General features: G+C 31.0%; 1 protein-coding gene across 3 annotated transcripts in view; it reads left to right on the forward strand.

Annotated features, from left to right (window-relative positions):
• The window catches only part of LOC128667586 (ataxin-8-like), a 69,098-nt gene extending 44,636 nt beyond the window's left edge, over positions 1-24,462 (forward strand). Inside the window, exons 1-5 of one of the 3 annotated variants that reach the window (XM_053738280.1) lie at positions 20,278-20,369; positions 21,189-21,322; positions 21,415-21,484; positions 21,591-21,779; positions 23,354-24,462. In XM_053738280.1, coding sequence (XP_053594255.1) covers positions 21,651-21,779; positions 23,354-23,659 — 435 coding nt within the window. In that variant the 5' untranslated portion in view covers positions 20,278-20,369; positions 21,189-21,322; positions 21,415-21,484; positions 21,591-21,650 and the 3' untranslated portion in view covers positions 23,660-24,462. Of the gene's footprint in view, positions 1-20,277; positions 20,370-21,188; positions 21,323-21,414; positions 21,485-21,590; positions 21,780-23,353 lie in introns of those variants that run through there. The other 2 variants (XM_053738281.1, XM_053738279.1) reach the window with 2 other exon arrangements.

The raw sequence follows: 24,462 nt of genomic DNA on the forward strand, positions 1-24,462 counted from the left end.
AACGGAGGTCGTATTTTGGGACTCTGAAATTGGTGCAATCCCACTAACGTTGTGCGAGTGACCATTCACGTTACCGCTCAAACTCGTAATACAAACATGGTTATTATTATTTACCGATTGATTTTGGGTATAAATGGTACTGTTATGTATTTCATCGTTCTGTGTAAGATCAACAAGATCCTCCATTGCGCTCGATGTGGTAGGAAAGTGAATAAGATTGTCAGGGTTAGTAGCCGAGGTGACTGGGAGCGATGCTTGTGGAATCGGCGTTCTCGGTAGCGTCATTTCGGCGGGAAAACTGTCTCAGTCAGTTCTTATCAAAATACTAATTTATAAACTTTTATTATTGATAATTTTTGTTTAATCCGAACTGATGATAATCTTGTCGGATTATAAATAGATTTATTTAATCACGGATTATTGTAATACGAAACTTTTATAACTGTCAAGATTAATTATTTATAACTTAATAGTTTATTTAAGTTATTGAGATTCTCGATGACTAATAAAAATTTTGTTTAATACTTCAATAACTTATTTTGGTTATTGAAATTTTCAATGGCTCATAAAATTCTTATTTATTACTGCAAGAATTCTATTGATAATGTACTTAAGTGCTTAGTTTATTTGAGAACAATTTTGTCGAGCAAAAGATATTTTGTTTTAAACCCGAAACGAATATAGTAATCTTTTGTGTCGTACAGAACGTAATAAATTTCTTTACTTAGAAAATATTCGAACCAAAGTTTTATTTTAATATTTTAAGTATTTATTTTATTATTTACTTTGGGTTGTCTTTGTGCGTAAGCAGAGAATCCTAAGCTGTAACGAAATAAATACTAGTGTCTCGGGTTACAACGCGTGTAACTAGTGTACGCTCAAAGTCAAAGTATAACGAAATATTTATGGGAACGAAACCGGCACACAATATTACAATGATAAATAATTTATAATAAATTGATAATAATTAGAATAAATAAATTGAAAAAGCAATTAAATATTTTATAAAATTTTGATGCAGATAATGAATTATGAAATGTAATGGAATGATGAATGTAGAGAAATGAAATTGTTAATACTGGTAAAAATTTCGAAATTATCACTGGAAATTGTATAAAGTTTTTACTGCAAAGCAAAACGGAGGTCGTATTTTGGGACTCTGAAATTGGTGCAATCCCACTAACGTTGTGCGAGTGACCATTCACGTTACCGCTCAAACTCGTAAAACAAACATGGTTATAAAAAAAATATAATTATTATAATATTAAAAATAAATTTTAAATTCAATAATCAACACAAGGAAAAAAAATATTTAAGAAATCATATATTTCTTGTTTGATTTTTTCAATAATGATGATTAAATTATAAATACTTTTTTTTATATTTCATACAAGTAATTTTTATATATTAAAATAAAATTTAAAATATATATAAAAATCGGCGGTCAGATAACTATTAAAAATAAATTGTCAACAAATTTTATATATTTTTTATGCATTTTGAATATATACAGATATATATATATATATATATATATATATATATATATATATATATATATATATATATACACATTTTTTTTTTATTTTAACATATATTTTTTTGTTAAATAATTTTGCAATGGGGGGGAGTTAACGCGTGTCTTTTCATTCATACTGTAGAGATATAGCTATTCGTGATTTATACAGAAATATATAGATTTTCTAATAAATTTTATTTACAAGAGTTGTAAACGCGTGTTTCTTTATTCATACTAAAGAGGTATAGCTACTGTTTCAGACTAACATATTTAAGAATAATTGTTAATTTATTTAGCTCAAATACAAAAGAGTCAAAAGATATTATCAATAATTTCATCATAGCTCAATTTCAGAAGTTAATAAATTTTTAATTCATTATGCAAATAACGTTGACAGCTAACAATAATTAATTTAGAATATTTAAATAAATCTAAACGCTACTAGATCCAAGATCGAAGTGATTGACCGATAATTGAGGGCCTGGGACTCGTTTCTGAACTCTGTCCCCACTTTACTCTTACGGTCATGCGTCAACGTGAAAATTAGTCTTGTGACCACGGCACTATGACTTGTGTAGTTTCAGACGGCAACAAGACGGGGGAAAATGGGAACCGCAAGGCTGAGGATGACGAAGACAATTCACATTGTCTCAATATGTCTCTTGTTTCTACATCATTATGCCAATATTTTTCCATAATTTTCAATATATATTTAATGTACTTTGTTTATAATATTTTTATACATGTATTTGCTATATATTGTAAGATTTATTTTTATTAAATTTTAATAATATTTTATCTTATATTTCTTTTTTTTTATAAATTTTTATGCCGGATGACGCACTTCACCGTAGACGGCCGTATGTTTGTGTTTTGGCTCTATGTATTATATACCTATATTGTGGGTCTCGGGTTTTTTAACTTCCCGCTGAGAAAATCGACGATTTTCAAAAATTTCGGGAAGTTATTGTTTTCACCCCGATTTTCGAAAATCGAGTTTCCATCAGATGTCGACGTTTTGAGGTCCTAGGAAGCTATTCTGACTATTTTCAGAATGATGTCCGAGTGTGTGTGTGTGTGTGTGTGTGTGTGTGTGTGTATGTAAACTCTTTGTAACTTTTGAACTAATGAATCGATTTGGATGGTTGAGGTGGCAATTGGAAGAGCTTGTTAGCCATCAACTTTTCTGCAAATTTCAGATCATTTGATCGAATAGACTCGAAAATATTTGCGAATTACGAAAAAAAAAAATTTTTTTTTAGTTTTTTAATGATTTCTCAGAAACGACTCGAACGATCGACTTCAACATCTAATCAGCTCTAGAATTTTATAAAACGCGTCGATTGCCACCTTAGCCATCTTAATCGGTTGGTTTCTTCGAGAGATATCGCGGGAGAAAGAAATGGTAAAAAACAGTTATTTGCAAATATCTTTGAAATAACTTAACCAAACAATTCCAAAATCGGAACAGTTCTAGAACTCAATAAAATACGTCGATTACCGCCTCAACCATCAAAATCCATTCATTCGTTCGCGAGATATCGTTGAAGAAAGAAATGGTGAAAAACGGTTCTTTCTCAATTTTTTCGAAACAACTGACGCGATCGATTTCAAATTTTTATCAGCTCAAGAATTCAATAAAACGCGCTGATTGCCACCTCAAACGTCAAAATCGATTAATTAGTTCGAAAGATATCGGCGTGGAAAAGTTCAAAAAATAACATTTTATGTTATTTTTTCCGGATAAATCATAATGTAACCTACAAAAATGTGTCTGAAATTATACCAACTCATCCTTCTTATGGTTTCTTTCGATCATGTAGTGTCATCGAACTTGGTTATTAGTTTCAATCATATTATCAACAATAAAATCGATAAAACGTTGTTTTTAAAATTTTTATCGGATATTTCATATTTTATTGTTCCTTACATGAGTCAAAACTCATTAAAATCTTGATTTTGATCCCTGACATTGATTTCTGTCTCAATACACTTATTTTATTGAACATAATCAAGAATAAAATTTTAAAAACCGCTTCATAAATGATTTTCGATTCTTAAATTTTCGAACTTCAGCATAAAAGGTAACTTGTTAGAGATTGAAGAGATCGTAAAAAAACAATGGCATGTAATAGCATTTTCGAGCTCGAAAATATATCTACACTAATGTTTTTGGGCTCTTTGAGGTTGAAAACAGCGGGAAGTTTTGGGGCTGGCCCACAGGGTCAACCGACGCCCAGATTTTTTTATTTGTCTTAAGTAGCTTTCCGTAAAAACGCCTAAGTACAACCGATATTGATCACTTCTCAATTTAATTTTATCATTGACTGGCAACTTACAATCATAGTTTTCAATTGATTATGCCGATAAATGAATTAAAAATTTATTAACTTCTGAAATTGAGCTATGATGAAATTATTGATAATATCTTTTGACTCTTTTGTATTTGAGCTAAATAAATTAACAATTATTCTTAAATATGTTAGTCTGAAACAGTAGCTATACCTCTTTAGTATGAATAAAGAAACACGCGTTTACAACTCTTGTAAATAAAATTTATTAGAAAATCTATATATTTCTGTATAAATCACGAATAGCTATATCTCTACAGTATGAATGAAAAGACACGCGTTAACTCCCCCCCATTGCAAAATTATTTAACAAAAAAATATATGTTAAAATAAAAAAAAAATGTGTATATATATATATATATATATATATATATATATATATATATATATATATATATATATCTGTATATATTCAAAATGCATAAAAAATATATAAAATTTGTTGACAATTTATTTTTAATAGTTATCTGACCGCCGATTTTTATATATATTTTAAATTTTATTTTAATATATAAAAATTACTTGTATGAAATATAAAAAAAAGTATTTATAATTTAATCATCATTATTGAAAAAATCAAACAAGAAATATATGATTTCTTAAATATTTTTTTTCCTTGTGTTGATTATTGAATTTAAAATTTATTTTTAATATTATAATAATTATATTTTTTTTATAACCATGTTTGTTTTACGAGTTTGAGCGGTAACGTGAATGGTCACTCGCACAACGTTAGTGGGATTGCACCAATTTCAGAGTCCCAAAATACGACCTCCGTTTTGCTTTGCAGTAAAAACTTTATACAATTTCCAGTGATAATTTCGAAATTTTTACCAGTATTAACAATTTCATTTCTCTACATTCATCATTCCATTACATTTCATAATTCATTATCTGCATCAAAATTTTATAAAATATTTAATTGCTTTTTCAATTTATTTATTCTAATTATTATCAATTTATTATAAATTATTTATCATTGTAATATTGTGTGCCGGTTTCGTTCCCATAAATATTTCGTTATACTTTGACTTTGAGCGTACACTAGTTACACGCGTTGTAACCCGAGACACTAGTATTTATTTCGTTACAGCTTAGGATTCTCTGCTTACGCACAAAGACAACCCAAAGTAAATAATAAAATAAATACTTAAAATATTAAAATAAAACTTTGGTTCGAATATTTTCTAAGTAAAGAAATTTATTACGTTCTGTACGACACAAAAGATTACTATATTCGTTTCGGGTTTAAAACAAAATATCTTTTGCTCGACAAAATTGTTCTCAAATAAACTAAGCACTTAAGTACATTATCAATAGAATTCTTGCAGTAATAAATAAGAATTTTATGAGCCATTGAAAATTTCAATAACCAAAATAAGTTATTGAAGTATTAAACAAAATTTTTATTAGTCATCGAGAATCTCAATAACTTAAATAAACTATTAAGTTATAAATAATTAATCTTGACAGTTATAAAAGTTTCGTATTACAATAATCCGTGATTAAATAAATCTATTTATAATCCGACAAGATTATCATCAGTTCGGATTAAACAAAAATTATCAATAATAAAAGTTTATAAATTAGTATTTTGATAAGAACTGACTGAGACAGTTTTCCCGCCGAAATGACGCTACCGAGAACGCCGATTCCACAAGCATCGCTCCCAGTCACCTCGGCTACTAACCCTGACAATCTTATTCACTTTCCTACCACATCGAGCGCAATGGAGGATCTTGTTGATCTTACACAGAACGATGAAATACATAACAGTACCATTTATACCCAAAATCAATCGGTAAATAATAATAACCATGTTTGTATTACGAGTTTGAGCGGTAACGTGAATGGTCACTCGCACAACGTTAGTGGGATTGCACCAATTTCAGAGTCCCAAAATACGACCTCCGTTGCCGTATTACAAAATGTAGTTTCGGGCCTTCAGACGGAAATTGAAGCTTTGCGGGCAGAACGTCAGCATTTGCGTCGCATATCGAGCACGGTCTTGCGACCTCCAGGTGCTCAATTGCCACCCCCATGATTTCGACCAGACGCATCAAGCATGTGGATGCCGAGAGAGTTATTCTCTGCTGCCACTGTGACGTCCCAAGCGGCAAATCCTCCCTCCACTCGCCCAGTCATCCCACATCCACATGCACCCATTTCGGCAACGCAAGCGAACGGACAGCAGTTCGCCATGCCTGGCTTACCTGATCCGTTACCACAAATGAAGCAAATTCGAATTATAACTTCGCGATTTAATTCTCAGTTTTTACAAAAATTTTCGGATACGACTATTCTGACTTACGCTGAATTATATACGCGGGCCAGCGCCTGGCAGTCGACGGCTGATGCGCTGAACCCTCATTTTAAAAATCGTAAAGAAAATAACAGTAGAATCAAAACTCGTAGCCAGTTAAATTCTATCAAAAGCACGGAAATAGATCAATTAAATAGTATAGAGACTTCACAGCCTTCTACTGTATCATCCAACAATAATTTTGCAAACAATGACTTTAATAGAAATAATAATTTTAATAGATATAATAATTTTAACAATAATAAAAATTTTCATAATTCTAAATACACTCAAAATCCAGCACAGTCAAATCCATCTAGTAAAAATGTACATTTTGAGTCTTCTACTTTATTAAATAATTTTGAGTTTTTAATGAAAACCATTTTAGAAAGATTAGATCAAAATACTGTTAATACGTCACCGGCAAGATTCAATTCAACTCCGGGATCGAATAATAATGCAACGAAAGCTCCTGTCTGCGGTCGTTGCGGAAAAATTAGTCATGTTGCCGACGTTTGCTGTAGACCAGTAACCGATGAATTGCGCATTAAGGCGGGATTACCTCTTCGTTCTCGCCCTTCGTCTCCAAAAAACGCGTAAGCGCCTTGGTAGACACCAACCATGTTACCAGGGCTTCAGTGTCAACGAATAACTCGGATATGCTGATTGAAATTAATGATGTTAAACCTAAGTCGACTCAATTAAATCCGGATGCTCCTGAATTTATTATCAGTAATGGATAATTCTTTTTAAACTATCCCATTGCTGCTGATACTTCAAAACTGGTTGGTAACGTTTCGGAAAATCCTGATGCTGATTTAATTGACTTTTCAACTCCTCTCGATCAAATTGCTGACAAGTTGGTGAGCGAAAACTCCAGTAATTCTTGGTCTTGATTTCTGGCAACTAGCAGACATCCAAGTAAATTCCAAGGAGAGTACTTGGAAATTAAATACCAGTAACGTCACTCATACATTTTTCTCTCGGTCCGGATTTATAAATCAAACATCATTAAATGTACTGTCGTCAGCTGAACGCGTCGATCTTGAAAAATTTCTAGCAAAAGAATTTGAGAAAAATAAACAATTCTAGTTGGGTTCAACGCATTTAATTCAACATCGTATCGAATTGACAGATGATACTCCAATACGTACTAAACCATACCGTAGAAGTCCACCAGTAATGAAAGTGATGCAAGACAAAGTCGATGAATTACTCGCGAAGGGTTATATTCAGCCTTCAGATAGTGCTTGGGCATGTTCTCCAGTTATGGTACACAAAAAGAACAATACTTGGCGCATGTGCATCGATTACCGGCCATTAAATAAAGTCACGAAAAAATCTGCTTATCCACTACCAATTATGCATCGCATTTTGTCAAGCCTTCAAGGTGCTAAAGTAATTTCGGTACTTGATGTCAGTGATGCCTTCCATCATGTTTTAGTTGAGCCAAATAGCCACCAGTACACAGCATTTTGTGTAGAGGGACGAGGGTTATTTGAATGGATTCGGATGTCATTCGGTCTCACAAATGCACCAGGCACGTACCAAGAAGTTTCCGATACGTTACGACGAAAAATTATTGAGTCATTAAAAACCCAGTTTTCATATATTGAAGCAGAAAATAAAATCTTCGCCTATCTTGACGATTGGATAATAATTTGTGATGATTTACAAGAGCATAAAATTCTTCTTCAAGCTGTCTTTGAAGGATTCCGTAAGGCTGGAATAAAAATGAACGAAGAAAAAAGTCATTGTGGATGCTCTGAAGTTCATTTTTTGGGCTTCATCATTAATGAAGATGGTTTGAAACCTGATTCAGCTCGATCGGAGCCAATTGCAAATTATAAACGACCTACAAACCGTAAGGAACTGCAAAGATTTAATGGATTAGTCAACTGGTACCATAAACATCTTAAAAAGGTCGCACAAGTTCAAGGTCCTTTGAACAAATTAACAAGTACTCGAGTTCCGTGGGAATGGACAGATGTCGAAGAAAAAGCTTTTGAGGAAACGAAAGAAGCTCTGTTAAAAGCCGCAACATTGTCATTGCCACGTCCAGACTTATCTTATCATCTATATACCGATGCTAGCAACACTGGGTTAGGTTCTGTTTTAACTCAGTATGATCCAGAACTCGATCGGGAAAATTTAATTATCTGTCTGAGTCGACCGTTAAATAAAGCAGAAATGAATTATACAACAACAGAAAAAGAATGTCTTGCTGTCGTGTGGCCCTTACGGAAATTACGCGGTTACATCGAAGGTTTACCAGTCACGGTCTACACTGATCATTCCGCATTAAAATGGCTTCATTCGCTAAAAGATCCTGCAGGTAGATTAGCCAGGTGGGCAATTGACATTTCCGCTTATGACATAGAAGTTGTTCATTATCGGGATACACAAAACGAAGCTCCAGACGCACTCTCGCGTCGGTATGAAGAACCAGAGACTGCTGATTTAACTGTTTCTGATTCTAATCCATCATCACTGTGTGTAATTGCTCAAAATTCTGCTTGGTATGATGAGAAAGTCCGAGTTGTCAAAAAATATCCGGAGAATTATCGTGAATGGAAATATGAGGATGACAAGTTGTATTTTTACCGTCCATTAGCTGTGAAGGAAATACTTGGTGAATTAAATCTTTGGAAAGTTGTTCTAACTGAATCAGAAATTCGTCCAGCTATCGAGAAAGCACACTGTGAAGCTCAATCGGGTCATCTTGGGATTGACAAAACTTATCAACGGATACGAGATCATTTTTACTGGCCAGGAATGTTCAAAGATGTTTCAGCATACGTTTCAGCTTGCGAGACTTGTATAATGACTAAAAGTGACCAGGCAAAACCGCAAGGATACATCGGAACGAGACCACCAACTCAACCTTGGTCTATTATCTCGATTGACACAATTGGCCCATACACTCGTTCAACTATGGGGAATCAATATGCTCTGGTTATCGAAGACCTTTATACTCGTTATCTTGAAATATTTCCTTTGAAACAACAATCCGGTAAAATCATAAAACATCACCTGATGGCTGTATTTAATCACTGGGGTCCTCCTTGCCAAATTATTTCAGATAATGGCAAAGAATTCATAAATAAAGACATAATTAATTTAATCAATCAATATAATATAAAATTTACACCAACTCCTATCGGTCACCCTTGCGCAAATCCTGTTGAACGTTGTAATCGTACAATTAAACCCATGACTGTCGCGTTTACGAGTAAAAATCAAAAAGACTGGGATGAACATCTCGATGATTTAAAATTCACGTACAATACCTCAGTACACACTGCTTTGGGTGTATCCCCATTCTATTTGAACCACGGACGTGACGCACGACTGATTAATGACACCGATCCTCTTGAAAATCTAGACGTATCTGACGTTACCGTTTGGCAAGCCCGAATGGACCGTGCAGTTGAACTGAGACATTTTGTTGAGCAAAATATGTTAAAAGCTCGGGAACGCACGCGTAAACAACATGAACAAAAATTTTCTGATATCCCAATAGATTTAAAAATCGGTGATCAAGTCTATTATCTTATAACGTATATCTACTCGATTTTCGCGACGGAGACGCGAACTCCCTCGATATAGCGTATGAGGTCGCCCACGCGTGATAATAATAATAATAAATAATAATAAACGATATTAAATGATAAATATCGAGACCAGATTAAAATAAACTACAAAAATTTAAATAATGATTAAATTATAAATGATAGTTAAATGTTGTGCCTGGACCAGCTCCTCAGGCTGGGTTAGTGCACGCAGGTGCCAAACCGTTTATCCTAAAACGGACAAAATTTAATTCAGGGGAAAATCTGCGAGGGAAAATCCGAGCAAGTGACTCGCGACAAAGCGGACAAACAATTGAGAGAAATAAAATGAATAATAAAAAAAGATAAATAGTAAATGTACAATAAATAATTATATTACAAATAATAAATAAGATCAGAAAGGTGAAATTAAGTAGTAGGAAAAGATCCAGGGAAAATAAATATTAAATTTTCCCCGACAGCTGTTGGTTTCCACGTATTTAATTTGTATAAACAATATAAAATTATAATTTTACACAATATTTGATTTAAGGTAAATTTAGAACAATAATAACACTCGGTGATTATGAAAAAAATAACATTACATAAACTCAACCCAAAATAAATATAATTTAATTTAATTATCAATATTAATTTTAATATTAAATAAAAGAAACCAATTGTTTCATCCGAATATATCCAATATAATGAATAATAATAATCTCTTTACTTTATTTTACTCTCTCAGCACTTGTGAGAGGGAGAAAGACACGGAATTTATCCTCACTCACACTCAAAAAGATAAATTCCTCGGTATTAAACAAATTTATAAATTTAAAATAAAAAGTTAAATTATAATTTTAGTATAGAAATCTCATTAATAATTTTTACCGCTGGGGTACATAAATAAATAAATCACCGAATATAAAGTTACTTAATTATTTTAAATCATAATAAATATAAATAATAATTGATAATATCGTACAGATATTTCAAATAAAAATAATAATTATAATAATTCGGGAATCTTTCACCCGAGTGCTGACATCAGTACTTGAGGAATTTACTCAAGTACTGTATGCGCTCTATAGCTATGTATACTATACGTGTATATATAGGTATACCGGCAACGCTTTCCCAACGCTGCACTCAACTCATATATATATATATATATATATATATATATATATATATATATATATATATATATATATGCGCAATAATATCAGAATAAATCCACCAATAACAAATGATAATAATAATTAATGATAATTATAAACAATAGAAATCATGTATCATCCAGTATCAATTATTTATTAATTAATTTTCCTCGCCGCGGCGACCAACAACTACCGGGGGGGAGGTTATCACGTGAGAAAATATGCCGTGAAAGAAATTCAAAGTACTTACTCAAGATTCTCCAATGATAAAAAGAAATAATATATTTTGTAGCAAATATCAATCTAATACGCCCGGTAAATTAACTTAATTAACTATCTTTGTCTGTATCAATCACTGATTAATCCACAATTATCCGGATAATAATGTTTAGCGTCTATCCACGATGCTAGTCCGTATCTTTCTGATTTAATTACTTCAACCTCCACCTGTTGGTCGTCGCACACGTGGCACCACCGTCGCCCTTAATTACTATTATAAATATTTTTATTAGCCCTGGGCCTAGTTTTAAATTAAAAATATAAAATATAAAAATAATCTTTCAATACCTGAATGACACATGATTAATTAATTAAATATATGAACTATTTATTTATAACTTATTCCTATTTTTATTTTACCCGGTAACTGAAATAATAATTATTCAAAATTATCGAATTGACGTCGGGATCATAGCCGAGGTATCGATTTACCGTTACCCGGCAGTCAATTTTTCGACTAACTCACATCCTTAGTCGGATGACAAGTTTCAATCAAATAATACATTAAACAATCGTTGGGGCATAATGCTACGCTGGATTATGCATCCCAACTGTTCCAAAATCATAAACAAAAGCTTAAATTATACACAAATCAATTATTTGCATTTTTAAATTATAAATTAATATTCATTTACACATGTGCTCACACATACCCAGCGCGCATGCGCTAGCACCGTGCACGGACCGCTGTCTCCATCGGCGAAATGGCGGAATGCCCGCGTAACGGTTCAAATTCAAATATATATAATTAAAATATTCAGCTTATAACTAAATAAAAATTAAATAATTTGAATCGTTACGTGACAATCTAAATAAAAAATTAAGTAAGAAAGTTGATGGTTATAGTGCAAAATTAGCACCAAAATATTCGGGACCCGCGATTGTCTCTAAAATTTTAAGTCCTCTAGTAGTCGAACTACAAGATAATGCCGGTAACGATATTGGCACATATTATTACAATGACTTAAAAATTCCTAGATGCTCTCGAAGACGTAACTGATTATTCTCGATATATTTCAGATCATCCATCATGAAAGTGAAAATACATGGAAACTCAGGATCAGATACTGAAGCCTCATCTCATGAGTCCGAGGCCGAGGTGTCTGATACTGAATTGTCATCAATTCATGCAGTCATACCATCATCTGACTCATTATCACTCGCATTTAACACCGCATCAACATCCACCTCTGAATTACCCCCTGTTACTGAGAAGACAACACCAACTTCGTCACCGGCTGCACCTGTAATTGCAACAACCGTCGCAGCATCACCAACATGATCTACTGGGTCAGCGACATCAACTGGACTCCGATTTGCGTTGCCGCCATGGCAAACTACAACTGGCCTCGACTTTGGTCGTCCATCGTCTGCACTATACGTGTCGAGTCCAACTGCGACACCAACTTCAGCAATGTTCGAGACACTTACTAAATTTATGAAAGACGAATTTAGTAAGCTTCATGCTCGTACTGACCGTGCCATAAGTCACCGTCCTGTGGTCACGTCAATACCATCTGGGGCATCAAGATTTGACATCCAGTGGATGGAACGCATCGACGAGAAGTTAGAAGATCTGCAAATTGTCGTTCAAACCAACACCGATCAAGTCGCCGAACTCAAAACGCAATTAGAATCTCTGAAAATGCCTCCAGTCACTCCGCAACCAGAGTCAAGTCTTACAACAAACCTCACGGCACGACTTGATCAGTTAACTGAGCAATTCCAGCGAAGCCAGAAAATGATCGCAGGCATTAAATTGCCAAGCCCAGAAGAATTTGCTAAGAAACTCCAGGCGGTCAATTTGAAAACACAACTGACTGTCACTGAAATCAGCTGTCAGACAACAACAACCTCAGCTACAACCTCTACTCCAGTCAAAGTAGAATATGATATTGGCATCACTTCAAATAATAAATCAGTGCTTCCGTTACTGGATCAGCAATCGTCAGCTTGCGGTCCAAATCCTGGACTCAAGATTCGTGATGGCGCCTATCAACGCTCATCGTCAAAAGATGCCAGATTTCCACATCATCATTGCTTGCCAGGCGAATGGCTCGTCAAGAGTTATCTGAAAAAGAAGTTTCGACACTACAAGCTTCGGGAGCTATTCCTAAGGACCTCAAGACTAAGATCCAGATGGTAACTTTTGCTAACTCGTTACCGTATTCGCAGACAGCTCCAGCGCCAAGGTATGAGGTTCCATTGCAACCTACAGACGCCTCCAAACAATTCTTGTCCGGCTTACCACCTGCTCCAGCCAACACCACAAGTTGTGATCCATAACGGTGTTCACTTTCTGGATTACACAACCTTCTGCAAAGCGATCGAAAAAATTAGTGTCACTGTCAAGCCTCTGATATGTTATACAGAATTGAGGGAATCATGGACACAGACGGTAACGACCCAAGCTCAGTCGTTGTTTATTTCCAACGCTTGTCAAAATTGTCGGCAACGAGATCACAAAATTGCCGAATGTCAATTACCATGGCGACCTGACATGTGCCACGTATCCTATCAAGACCAAGTGACGACGGCAACGTGCTTCCGTCCACACGATAAAAATTACAAAGATTACATTCGGGGACGTTGTCAAGGCTGCGGGATTCCGGCTCAGTTGTTCGATCCGCACTGTAGCGCATGTAATCGCAGATACCCGGGGTACAAAGATTGGATCTCAACGAAGTACACTCTAGAGGATATCGAGCGCTTCCATCGAAGTCATCTGCGAGCGACGAGTAAACCGGAATGAATTTACACACTTTTTTTCCTATTACCGTACCGATTTAGATGTACATCCAAATAAACATATACACATAATCTCATACTCATCTCATTGATTCATTTTATTATTGTTGCCAATTGTAATAATTTTCAATTACAGCTTCGAGTCCTGTAGCAGTTGGTAGCAGAAAAATTACTATTTTTTTCCTTTTTTCTCTTTTTTCAGCCCAGAGGCTGTGGGAAACAAATATTTAAAATTATATTTTTATTTCTATTGTATATTTTATTTTCTAGTTCGTAAGTCGTGAAGATTTCCTGATCTAGATCGAAGTCCCAGAATCGAGGTGGGCTCGAGATTAGAGTGGCTGGACTTGGGAACTTGAGTCACAATACTCCTAACGGCTTGCGATCGTTTTCAAAATTATTTTTTTTTTACTGGCAATCTACTTGCATAGCTGGCGATTGACTCGCACTTTAAAAAATGACTGGCAATTGACTTGCACTACTGGCGATTAAATCGCAGAATTTTTAGAAACTTGCTATCTGGCAAAGATTTTTCAATTGAAAATCTTTTTTTTTATGCTGGCAAGTAACTTGCAATTTTCGGGAGATTTATTCGCACCACTGTAAATAATTTAAATGTACATATTTTTTTTTGTATATAACTATTGTATAATTATCACTGGCAATCTACTTGCATATCTGGCGATCTACTCGCAATACTTTCAGACAACCTAGATGAGAGGTCAAAAGGGCAACCTTGGCTTAGTGGGGGGGGGGGGGGGGGGGTTGAAACAATGTGAATTGTCTTCGTCGTCCTCAGCCTTGCGGTTCCCATTTTCCCCTCACTTGTTGCCGTCTGAAACTACACAAGTCATAGTGCCGTGGTCACATGACTAATTTTCACGTTGACGCATGACCGTAAGGGTGAAGTGGGGACAGAGTTCAGAGGCGAGTCCCAGGCCTTCAATTATCGGTCAATCACTTCGATCTTGGATCTAGTAGCGTTTAGATTTACTTAAATATCCTAAATTAATTATTGTTAGCTGGCAATTTTACTTGCATTATATCAGTTCATTACTATTAAATTTTATTACTATACTTTATCTTTAACTGGCAACTTAGCATGCGATTTCATTGTCTATTATATATTATTATTTTAGTACAAAATAAGTTTGATTTATTAAATTTATCATTACGTTACCGCTGATACATCTGTAGTATCAGCGTATTATTTATAAAGAATAAAATGAGTGCGATAATTAACGATTTCCACGTGGCCATCGACTATTATTTGGACCACATTGATTGTATTCTTCGAAAACATTTATTGTAAGTAATTGAAATTATTATAACTGGCAATAAACTTGCATACTTTCCTTTCTACCTATTATCTTTTATTCATCTTTTAAAATACTGGTAAAATTATTTAATAAGATATAATACCTATTAATTAAGCTACATAAGATAATTGAAGTAATTATCAGAGATAATTTATAAATAATAAGCCGTGAGGTAAGTTAATGAATTTTCATATACGTTGCCGAGTTTGAATAAGTGCGGGTCCTTGCTTTGCAAAAACCCTAGCCCATTGCTCTGTCCCAATAAAATAAAATTTGTTAGAGGCCAGCCTAAGCCAGGGTTAAACCCGCGAATTCTGGTGGCTGCTGGTAAAAATCGCGAAAAGAAAAGTGGTTTGTCTCAATATATATATATATATATATATATATATACATATATATGTATATACATATTTATTTATTTATTTATATATATATATATATTTATATTAACAATATATTTCTCATATATAAAAAATATAATTATTAAAATATGAAAAATAAATTTTTTATTTTTTTACCAAGATAGAAAAAAAATGTTTCTAAAATCATATATTTTTTGTTTGATTTCTCCTATGTTCATAATTAAATTAAAAATATTGTTTGTTAAAATTTCTTAATAGTTACGTTTTTTACATATCCTATGTAATGTATTGTCAATAATTTTTTTTTTTTTATATCATCAGATCGATATTTTTTTCAATAATTATATGTAAATTTTTAATATACTTTATTCTATTACATACATGTAATTTCTAAATATATTTAAATAACATTCAAAATTTATATAGAAATCGACGGTCAGTTAACTATTAAAAATATATTGTATACAAATTTTATATATTTTTCATGTATTTTGAATATATACATATATATATTTTTTTTTATTTTAACATATATTTTTTTGATATATAATTTTATCATGGGGGGGTGTTACGTCCCAGCCTGCTCGTCAGATGTCTCTGACTATTTTTAAATACTAATTATTAAGAGACCGATCTGAGACCTAACTAATTAATTAAGATGTTCGAAATATCTATATAAACAATAATGAGTCTTGAACAAATGGAAGTTTCCCTTACGGAAACCCAAAATGAAGTACTAGCGTTAAAAGCTCAAATCGAACAATTACTAGCAGAAAAACTTGAAATGAAAAATAAATTTGAAGAAAACTGTCAAGCAGCTATTGCTCAACAATTAAAAACACATTTCGAAAGAAATCCACCCGTGGGTACTTCACACCAATTACCTCCCAATCTTAATTTAACGAATAAGTCAACTGTAAATAACAAATTCGATTACAAGGAATTTTTCAAAACTATACCAGACTTTGATGGTATAAGTTATCCAGTAGAATCATTCATACAGGCATGCAAAGACGCGAAAGAATATCTAAGAGAAATAAACGAGGACGCGCTCGTTAGAATATTAAAATCCAAATGTAAAGGCGAACCTTTAATTAGAGTAAGCGGGTCAAACGTAAAAACAATAGACGAATTTATTGCATTTTTAAATTTAAATTTTAGATTAAGCAAACAAGTTTCAGTTTGGTTAAAAGAATTTAATGACTTGGAGCAAAAATCGAGTGAACGCGTAATGGACTTTTACCATAGAGTGAATAAACATTTACAGGACACTTGCTCAGAAATCGCGGATACAGGCGGTAATAGTAAAGATGAAAAAATAGTTTTGACTAAAGAAACCGCGGTACAAGCATTTATTTCGGGTTTAGAACCAAGACTTGCTTTATTTTTACACAATGACGAATTCGCGGATCTTGCTACAGCCGCTACGGCAGCAATTAAAGCGGAACAAAAATTACAGCAAATGAAAAATATAAATAAACTTTTCAAGCCATTCGATAATAATTCAAATAAAAATTGTTTCGCAATCCAAGACCCAAACCCACACAACACAATTAACCAAAATAATCACCACATTCGAAATTTGAATCCTTATCAGCAATTTAATAAAAATTATAACAGAAACAGTCGTGAAAAATCGGAACAGGTTAATAATAAAAATCGAAACAACCCAAATAAATTTTGTAATTTTTGCAAAAGAAACAATCATAATATTGAGGAATGTAGAATTTTAATTCAAAGAAAAAATATTGAATCTAATCAAATTATAAACAAAAATATTCTTCAATGTGATTATTGTAAAATGAACGGTCATTCAGTAAACAATTGTCGTAAAAAAATTTATAATGAAGGAAAACGCGACGGTTTAAATGCAAAACCGAGTACAGGTACGGGAAACGACCAAGCGTTCCCTCGAGTCGGCGCTCCGATGGAAAACGTAGCAATTCATTGCCAAAATTTAAATAAAAACTAAGAATACCGACAAAAACTTATTCCGTGGGTGCCATGTCAATTGATTATAAACCTACGTCAATTATGTTCAGATCCAAAGATATAATATCTAGCTATGGGAAAATTTTAGTAGACACCGGATGTAATTTAAATTTAATAAAATACGGGGAAGTAAAATATAAAAAATTAATCGACGAATCATATTGTTACAAATTAAACGGTGTCTCCGAGGCTATCACTTTGGGTAGAGTAAAAATACAAATTTTTAATAAGGACACTTATTTTCATATAATACCGGACGAATTTCCTTTAGATTATACGGGCATACTTGGCATGGAATTTTTACGAGAACACGGCGGAATAATAAATTTAGTAGACAATACGGTAACATTTCAACATTTAAATAATCTACAAATATCATTAACAGAAGGAGAATATTTCGTTTTAAAAGCTTAAACGAAAACGGCAATGTTTGTTCGAGTAGAGAGTAAACTTAAAGAGGGTTATACAATTAATGAATGGTTATATAATTAATGAATGAATTTACTGTCTATACACAAATTTTAATAAGAATGATAGTATCAATAATATCTGCTACGGATTGAAATTGAGTAATAATGCTAAGAAAAAAAATAAGCTTCCAGTCTATAAACTTTCATAAAAAAATTAAAAATAAAAAAAAAAAAAAAAAAAAAAAAGAAGACAGAAAAAAAAATAATTTTTTTTAACAGTATATAGACTCAAATAGTATTTTAATGTAAAATTAAGAATTTGTAGAGTAAGTTTTTCTTTATATATTGTTTAATAGATAATTTTAATGCAAATTTATATAGAATTGTAAAAAAAAAAAAAAAAAAAAAAATATGCAAAATGCAGGAAAACAAAAAAATTATATGCAAATATACAGAATTAGCACATAGAGACAGAAAAGTCGTAAGTAATACTAATAAATGAATATATACAAATATTTAGATATAATATAGATACATCATTGTAATAATATAATAATTCTTATTAACATTAATAAACATATTCAGAAAACAATACTAAAAACTCAAAAAAAAAAAAAAAAAAAAAAAAAACTAACTAAATAATAGAAAGAAAAACAAAGAAATGAAGAAATTTTTATAACCTACGATAAAGTAATACATTTAAAACAGTTAAAAGAAAATTAAAATCATAGTAATAATTACATAAAGAAGACCGGAAAGAAATCACATTCAAATAATAGTTTAAGGTTTTGGAATTTCTTTTCTCCTTAGCATAAACTTCTTACAAACATTATATCTTAAAGTTTTTTTTAAAAAGAAAATATTAATAATTTTACAAGAAAATTTTATGAATTCGTCCTATTCGTAAAATCTTTTTTTTATATACGTATATAGTCTACTTTAAAATAATTTGAAAAAAAAAAAAAAAAAAAAAAAAAAAAAAAAATTTTAAATAAAGAAAAAAAAGGGAAATAATTTTAAGAATATATTAAAATTTTTTTTTTTTTACAAAAAAAATATAAATTTTCAGATAATTTTCTGGCCACAGATACGGCATACGTGACGCATAATTTATCTTAATCCCCAAACAAATAGGATTGGAAGAAATATTTATAAAAATGTTTACCATGATTTACAAACAGACGGATTAGAAAGAAAATGGATTTTTAATGTCGCCACTAAAAAGGCAGGCGTCGAGTCATAGGTCACAGGTCGGTACTTAGATTTCTTAAACTCGAAGATGGGTAAAATAGAGTTACAAAAAAAACAATAAAGAAAATAACCTACATTTCCAACAAGAGCTAAGGCCCAAAACAAGCGGGGCGCTTGTCTACCGCGTGGGGAGGTGTTACGTCCCAGCCTGCTCGTCAGATGTCTCTGACTATTTTTAAATACTAATTATTAAGAGACCGATCTGAGACCTAACTAATTAATTAAGATGTATATTGATAATTTAGCAAGTTGCATAATTAATAAGTTACTCTATATTATAGGATATAATATAATGTAATAGTATAGCATAACATAATAATATAAAATAATATGATATTATTTAGAATATTTGAAACATATTAATAAAGTTATTTTTCTCTTAATATTTGTTATGTACAAATAAACGCTGACGCCTCGAGTAAATCCTCGAGACGTGCAGCTGCACAAACATCTATTTTGTTCTAAGATAACTTTGTTCATAGATAAGTGACTCATTTGTTAATAATAAAAACGGAGAAAGCGTGAGAACGGAGAATGGATCATCGGAGAATATTGCTTATCACGATCCACCCCTCTATATCGAACGATGCGCGGGCCTGATGCCCAAGCGCCTCGTATTGATAAGAGACTTACTCTAGTTTTTCTCGATCAAGAGAATTCAGTCTGAAATATAGAATCATAGAGAGCAGTCAGGCTCAATACTAAATACTCAACTTCTTTCTCACCCTTTCGAAGTTATTGTTAGACGAACTTTAACAATTTATAAATTGATTCAATTGTCTATTTTCACATTATTGAAATCATTCTTTTACAATTGAATAAATCGGATTGAGATATAAAATAATAAGCAGTTTATTTCAACCACCGAATGGTGGCTGTTCAACCCTTACTAAATAATTATTTATAATTATATGTAAGTTCTCATTACGTCCAATTCAAATCGACCGCTCAACCACGCCAGCGCCAAAACATCAACCAGAACGTAACAGGGGCAGTCAACGCGTGCCTTTTCATTCATACTGTGGAGATGTAGCTATTCGTGATTTATATAAAAATATAAAGATTTTCTAATAAAATTTATTTACAAGAGTTATAAACGCGAATTACTTTATTCATACTGAAGAGGTATAGCTACTATTGCAGACTAACATATTTAAAAATTCTTGTTAATTTATTTAGCTAAAATACAAAAGAATCAAAAGATATTATCAATAATTTCATCATAGCTCAATTTCAGAAGTTAATAAATTTTTAATTCATTTATCGGTATAGTCAATTAAAAACTATTATTTTAAGTTGTCAATCAATAATAAAATTAAATTGAGAAGTGATCAATATCGGTTGTACTTAGGCGTTTTTACGGAAAGCTACTTAAGACAAATAAAAAAAACTCGAGACCCACAATATATGTATATAATACAGTAGAGCCGAAACACAAACATACGGCCGTATACGGTAAAGTGCGTCATCCGGAATAAAGATTTATAAAAAGAAAAATATATTTGTAATTGCCAAGTTTTGGCCGGTTGTAGATCAAATTTTGAATATAATTTAAATATATAGATAATATATGTTAGAATATATAAGAAATAAATATATGGAAATATAAAAAAAAAATGTTTCAGTTACATAAAAAATATATATTTTTAATTTAATCATGAACACAGGAAAAAAAAAAATATTAAAAAAATCATATATTTTTTGTTTCATGTTATTCACTGAATAGATTATATATTTTTATGTATCTGAAATATAATGTAAATCAAATTTTTTTTTTTATATTCAATTTGTGATTGAGTCAAAAAAAAAGCAGATCACCTATTTTTTCGTAATCAGCAATCTCGCTTTATTACTCAGAAACTCTATAGAAAATTTTATATTATACCTATATTGTTCTTTAAACAAACTTTTGTAGCAATAATACTTAATTATGAAAAATTTCAGATTCAATCGAGAAATTAAAGGATCCAAACTTGAAATACCGAATCCAAAAAATTATGAATCTATCATCTTTAGAAGACTCATCCTCATCAGACGACGAAAACAATTATATTTCAACGGCTAAAAAAGTTAGAAAAGTACGCACGAGTAATTGCTTTAAGCATCTTTGATAAAAATTTAGTAATATTTTTCATGAAAGATTTATTTTTCTACTTTTTTACTTTTTTAGAATAAGAGGCAACATTTAGCAACTGCAAATAAACAAAAAATTGACGAAATTTCAAAGGCTCACAAAGCAAGTACTGAAATTAACAATATAGCATGTATTTAATATTAAAAAACAAAAATTAATAAGTATTGAAGTTCTCATATTTATATTAATATATGATTTTAAACTTTTTTTAGATTTTGAAGGAACAAAATTTGCTTGTAAATAGAAATTTCGAGAATGAAGAAGAAAAAGGCATGGATGATAGTAATGAGGCCGTAGCAAGGAACGAAAATAATGTAGAAATGATATCAGAGGGTGAAGATTCGGATCTGTCAGAGAATATTTATAATAATGAATTGAAATTGACACCTGAAATTAGTAAGGTAGTCATTTTTTTGAATATATATCAGCAATAATATGAATTTAATATTGATTATTTTATAAAACACATGTTTTCTTTTTATTTAAATATTTTGTACCAATTTCGAATTACCTATAAAAAATGGCAGATTTTCTTTATTGTGGCAGATAAAATATCTTTTCAATATTTTAATTATTTAAAAAAAAAAAAAAAATTTGACTGGCAATATATTTTTAAGGAGGGATTTATTTTTATTTTTCCAAAGTTTAAACGGGAATATGTAAATAACTCTTCATAAACAAAAAAATTTGATAGTGATGGAAACAAAATTTGAAAGGAAACGTTTTTATAAAATTATAAAAATTCATGAGTTTATTATAAATGTAGTACAATATCTCAAACTTAATCATGATATGATATATAATTTTGTTATTATCAGTAATGTTTTTTATAAAAAAAATAAAGAAGTACCAAATGAAAAATTAAAATTAAACGTGAGATTTTTTTTGTTTGTTTTTTTATGAAATATTAAATAACTTGATTAATGTAATATGAATTTGTGTAGAAGCAAATCTGACCAGCAATTTTTTTTTTCCATTCAGAAATTCATGGTAAATAAAATTTTCTTTTGTTATTTGAATGTTAAGGTAGAGATTCATTAAATATCGTATAGAATTCGAAAAAAAATCATCAAAGTACAGTTTAAGAATTTTATAATTTTATCAAATTTTATTTTGAAAAGTAAAGAAGATATTATAATTAATATTAAAAATCATAAAACTTTAAAAGTTTTCATAAAATTAAATAGGAATGACACTGAACTCTCCTATGAAAAAAAAAAAAAATATTAATATATATATTTAGTATATCAAAAATTTTAAAAAATACATACAATATAAACAAATATATATAAAATTTGTATAAAAAAATATATTTAAAATAAAAAAAAAAGTATCGGTATGATGATATAAAAAAAAAAAAAAAATATTTTTTATTCAATCATTAACATAGGAAAAAAATATTGATAAAATTATTTTTTTTTATACAATTTTTTAATATTTTCTTCCTTTGTTGTTAATTAAATTAAAATTAAAATTTTTATATTTTTTATATATCTAAAATATTTGACATATTTAAATTACATTTTAAAATAATTAAATTTATGCGAAATTCAACCGTTAGTTAGCTATTAAAAATAGATTGTATACAAATTTAATAACATGTATTTAAATATTTTTTATGTATTTTATATCTTTTAATATTAATTTTCCTCATAGGGTCTGCGAAAAAATATTCAAACAATTGTGTTTTTTCTTACAAACGTAACGAAGTTTAACAAACTTATATTTTTTGCGTTTATATATTTTTAATACTTTAGCAAATTTTTAATGTTTGAACATGAAAGATTTAATATTCAACCAACTGACTGATGTCATTTAGTTGCCAATAGACGCTCACGATATTTTAGCCAAATAAAAATATTAAATCTCGTTATTGGTATCTTTTATCACTTTCTGAAAGTACATATGATATTTTTTGATTGATGATTGAAATTGAAATTATTCGATTGATTTAATAAATATATTTTTTGTTTAGAGTTCAAATACAAACGCAGTAAAAAAGCAGTTGATGAAAGCAAGACAACGAAATATGAAAGTTCGATTATTTGAACCGAAGCAGCAACAACAAGAACAAGAATTACAACGACAACAACAACAACAAGAATTAGGACAACAACAACTAGAATTACAAGGATTACAACAACAAGAATTAGGACAACAACAACTAGAATTACAAGGATTACAACAACCAGAATTACAAGGACTACAACAACTAGAATTACAAGGACTACAACAACAACAACGTCAACGATTGCAAGCACACAACGCCGGCTGTTACTAGCACGACAACATCAACGTCGATTATTACAAGCTCAACAACAACAGCAACAAGATGAAAACATTAACTATTTACATAATGATCAGTTCGTAATCGGAGATAATTTATATATATGAAGTGCATTATATCGCAATGCGAGTAATTCCGATACTCCAGCTAAATTTATAACTAATATGGCACATGCCATTTGGATATAACAGGGCTATGCTGTTACTCTGGCCGTCCTTAAATTACTTTTTAAGGGCGCCACTGGAAGGATTAAACGGTCTTCCAGAACCGGTTCTTAATGCTCAGGGTCGGTGTAAAATTTAATTGTAAGAGAAGGAAGAGGAAGGATAATTTTATAAATAACTTAGATTTAATTATTACAATAATATTAACTTTATTAATTCCCAACCTTTCAATTAAAACCTTATAATTTTATAACTTTTGACCTTATACCTTATAACTTATACCTTATAACTATTAAACCTTTGAACCTTATAACTTTTAGACCTTATAACTATTAACCTTTGGACCTTATAACTTTTAGACCTTATAACTATTAACCTTTTGACCTTATAACTTCTGCCAATTACCTTTGGACTTACTTTACTTAACTACATAGCCACTACCTTGGCATCACACACACTCTCACACTCAGTTAAAACATTGCCAACTACCTTTGGACTTATGATTAAAATCGGTTACCTCGCGAATTATTTATTAACTATTTACACATTTTAAAATTTATTTCCTACACACATACTGCACTCGAGTCCCCTGGACTTTTCTTCACACACACTGAATTTAAAATGGCTATTCCC

This window comes from Microplitis demolitor, chromosome 4, assembly GCF_026212275.2.
Source record: "Microplitis demolitor isolate Queensland-Clemson2020A chromosome 4, iyMicDemo2.1a, whole genome shotgun sequence".
NCBI classification, from domain to species: domain Eukaryota; kingdom Metazoa; phylum Arthropoda; class Insecta; order Hymenoptera; family Braconidae; genus Microplitis; species Microplitis demolitor.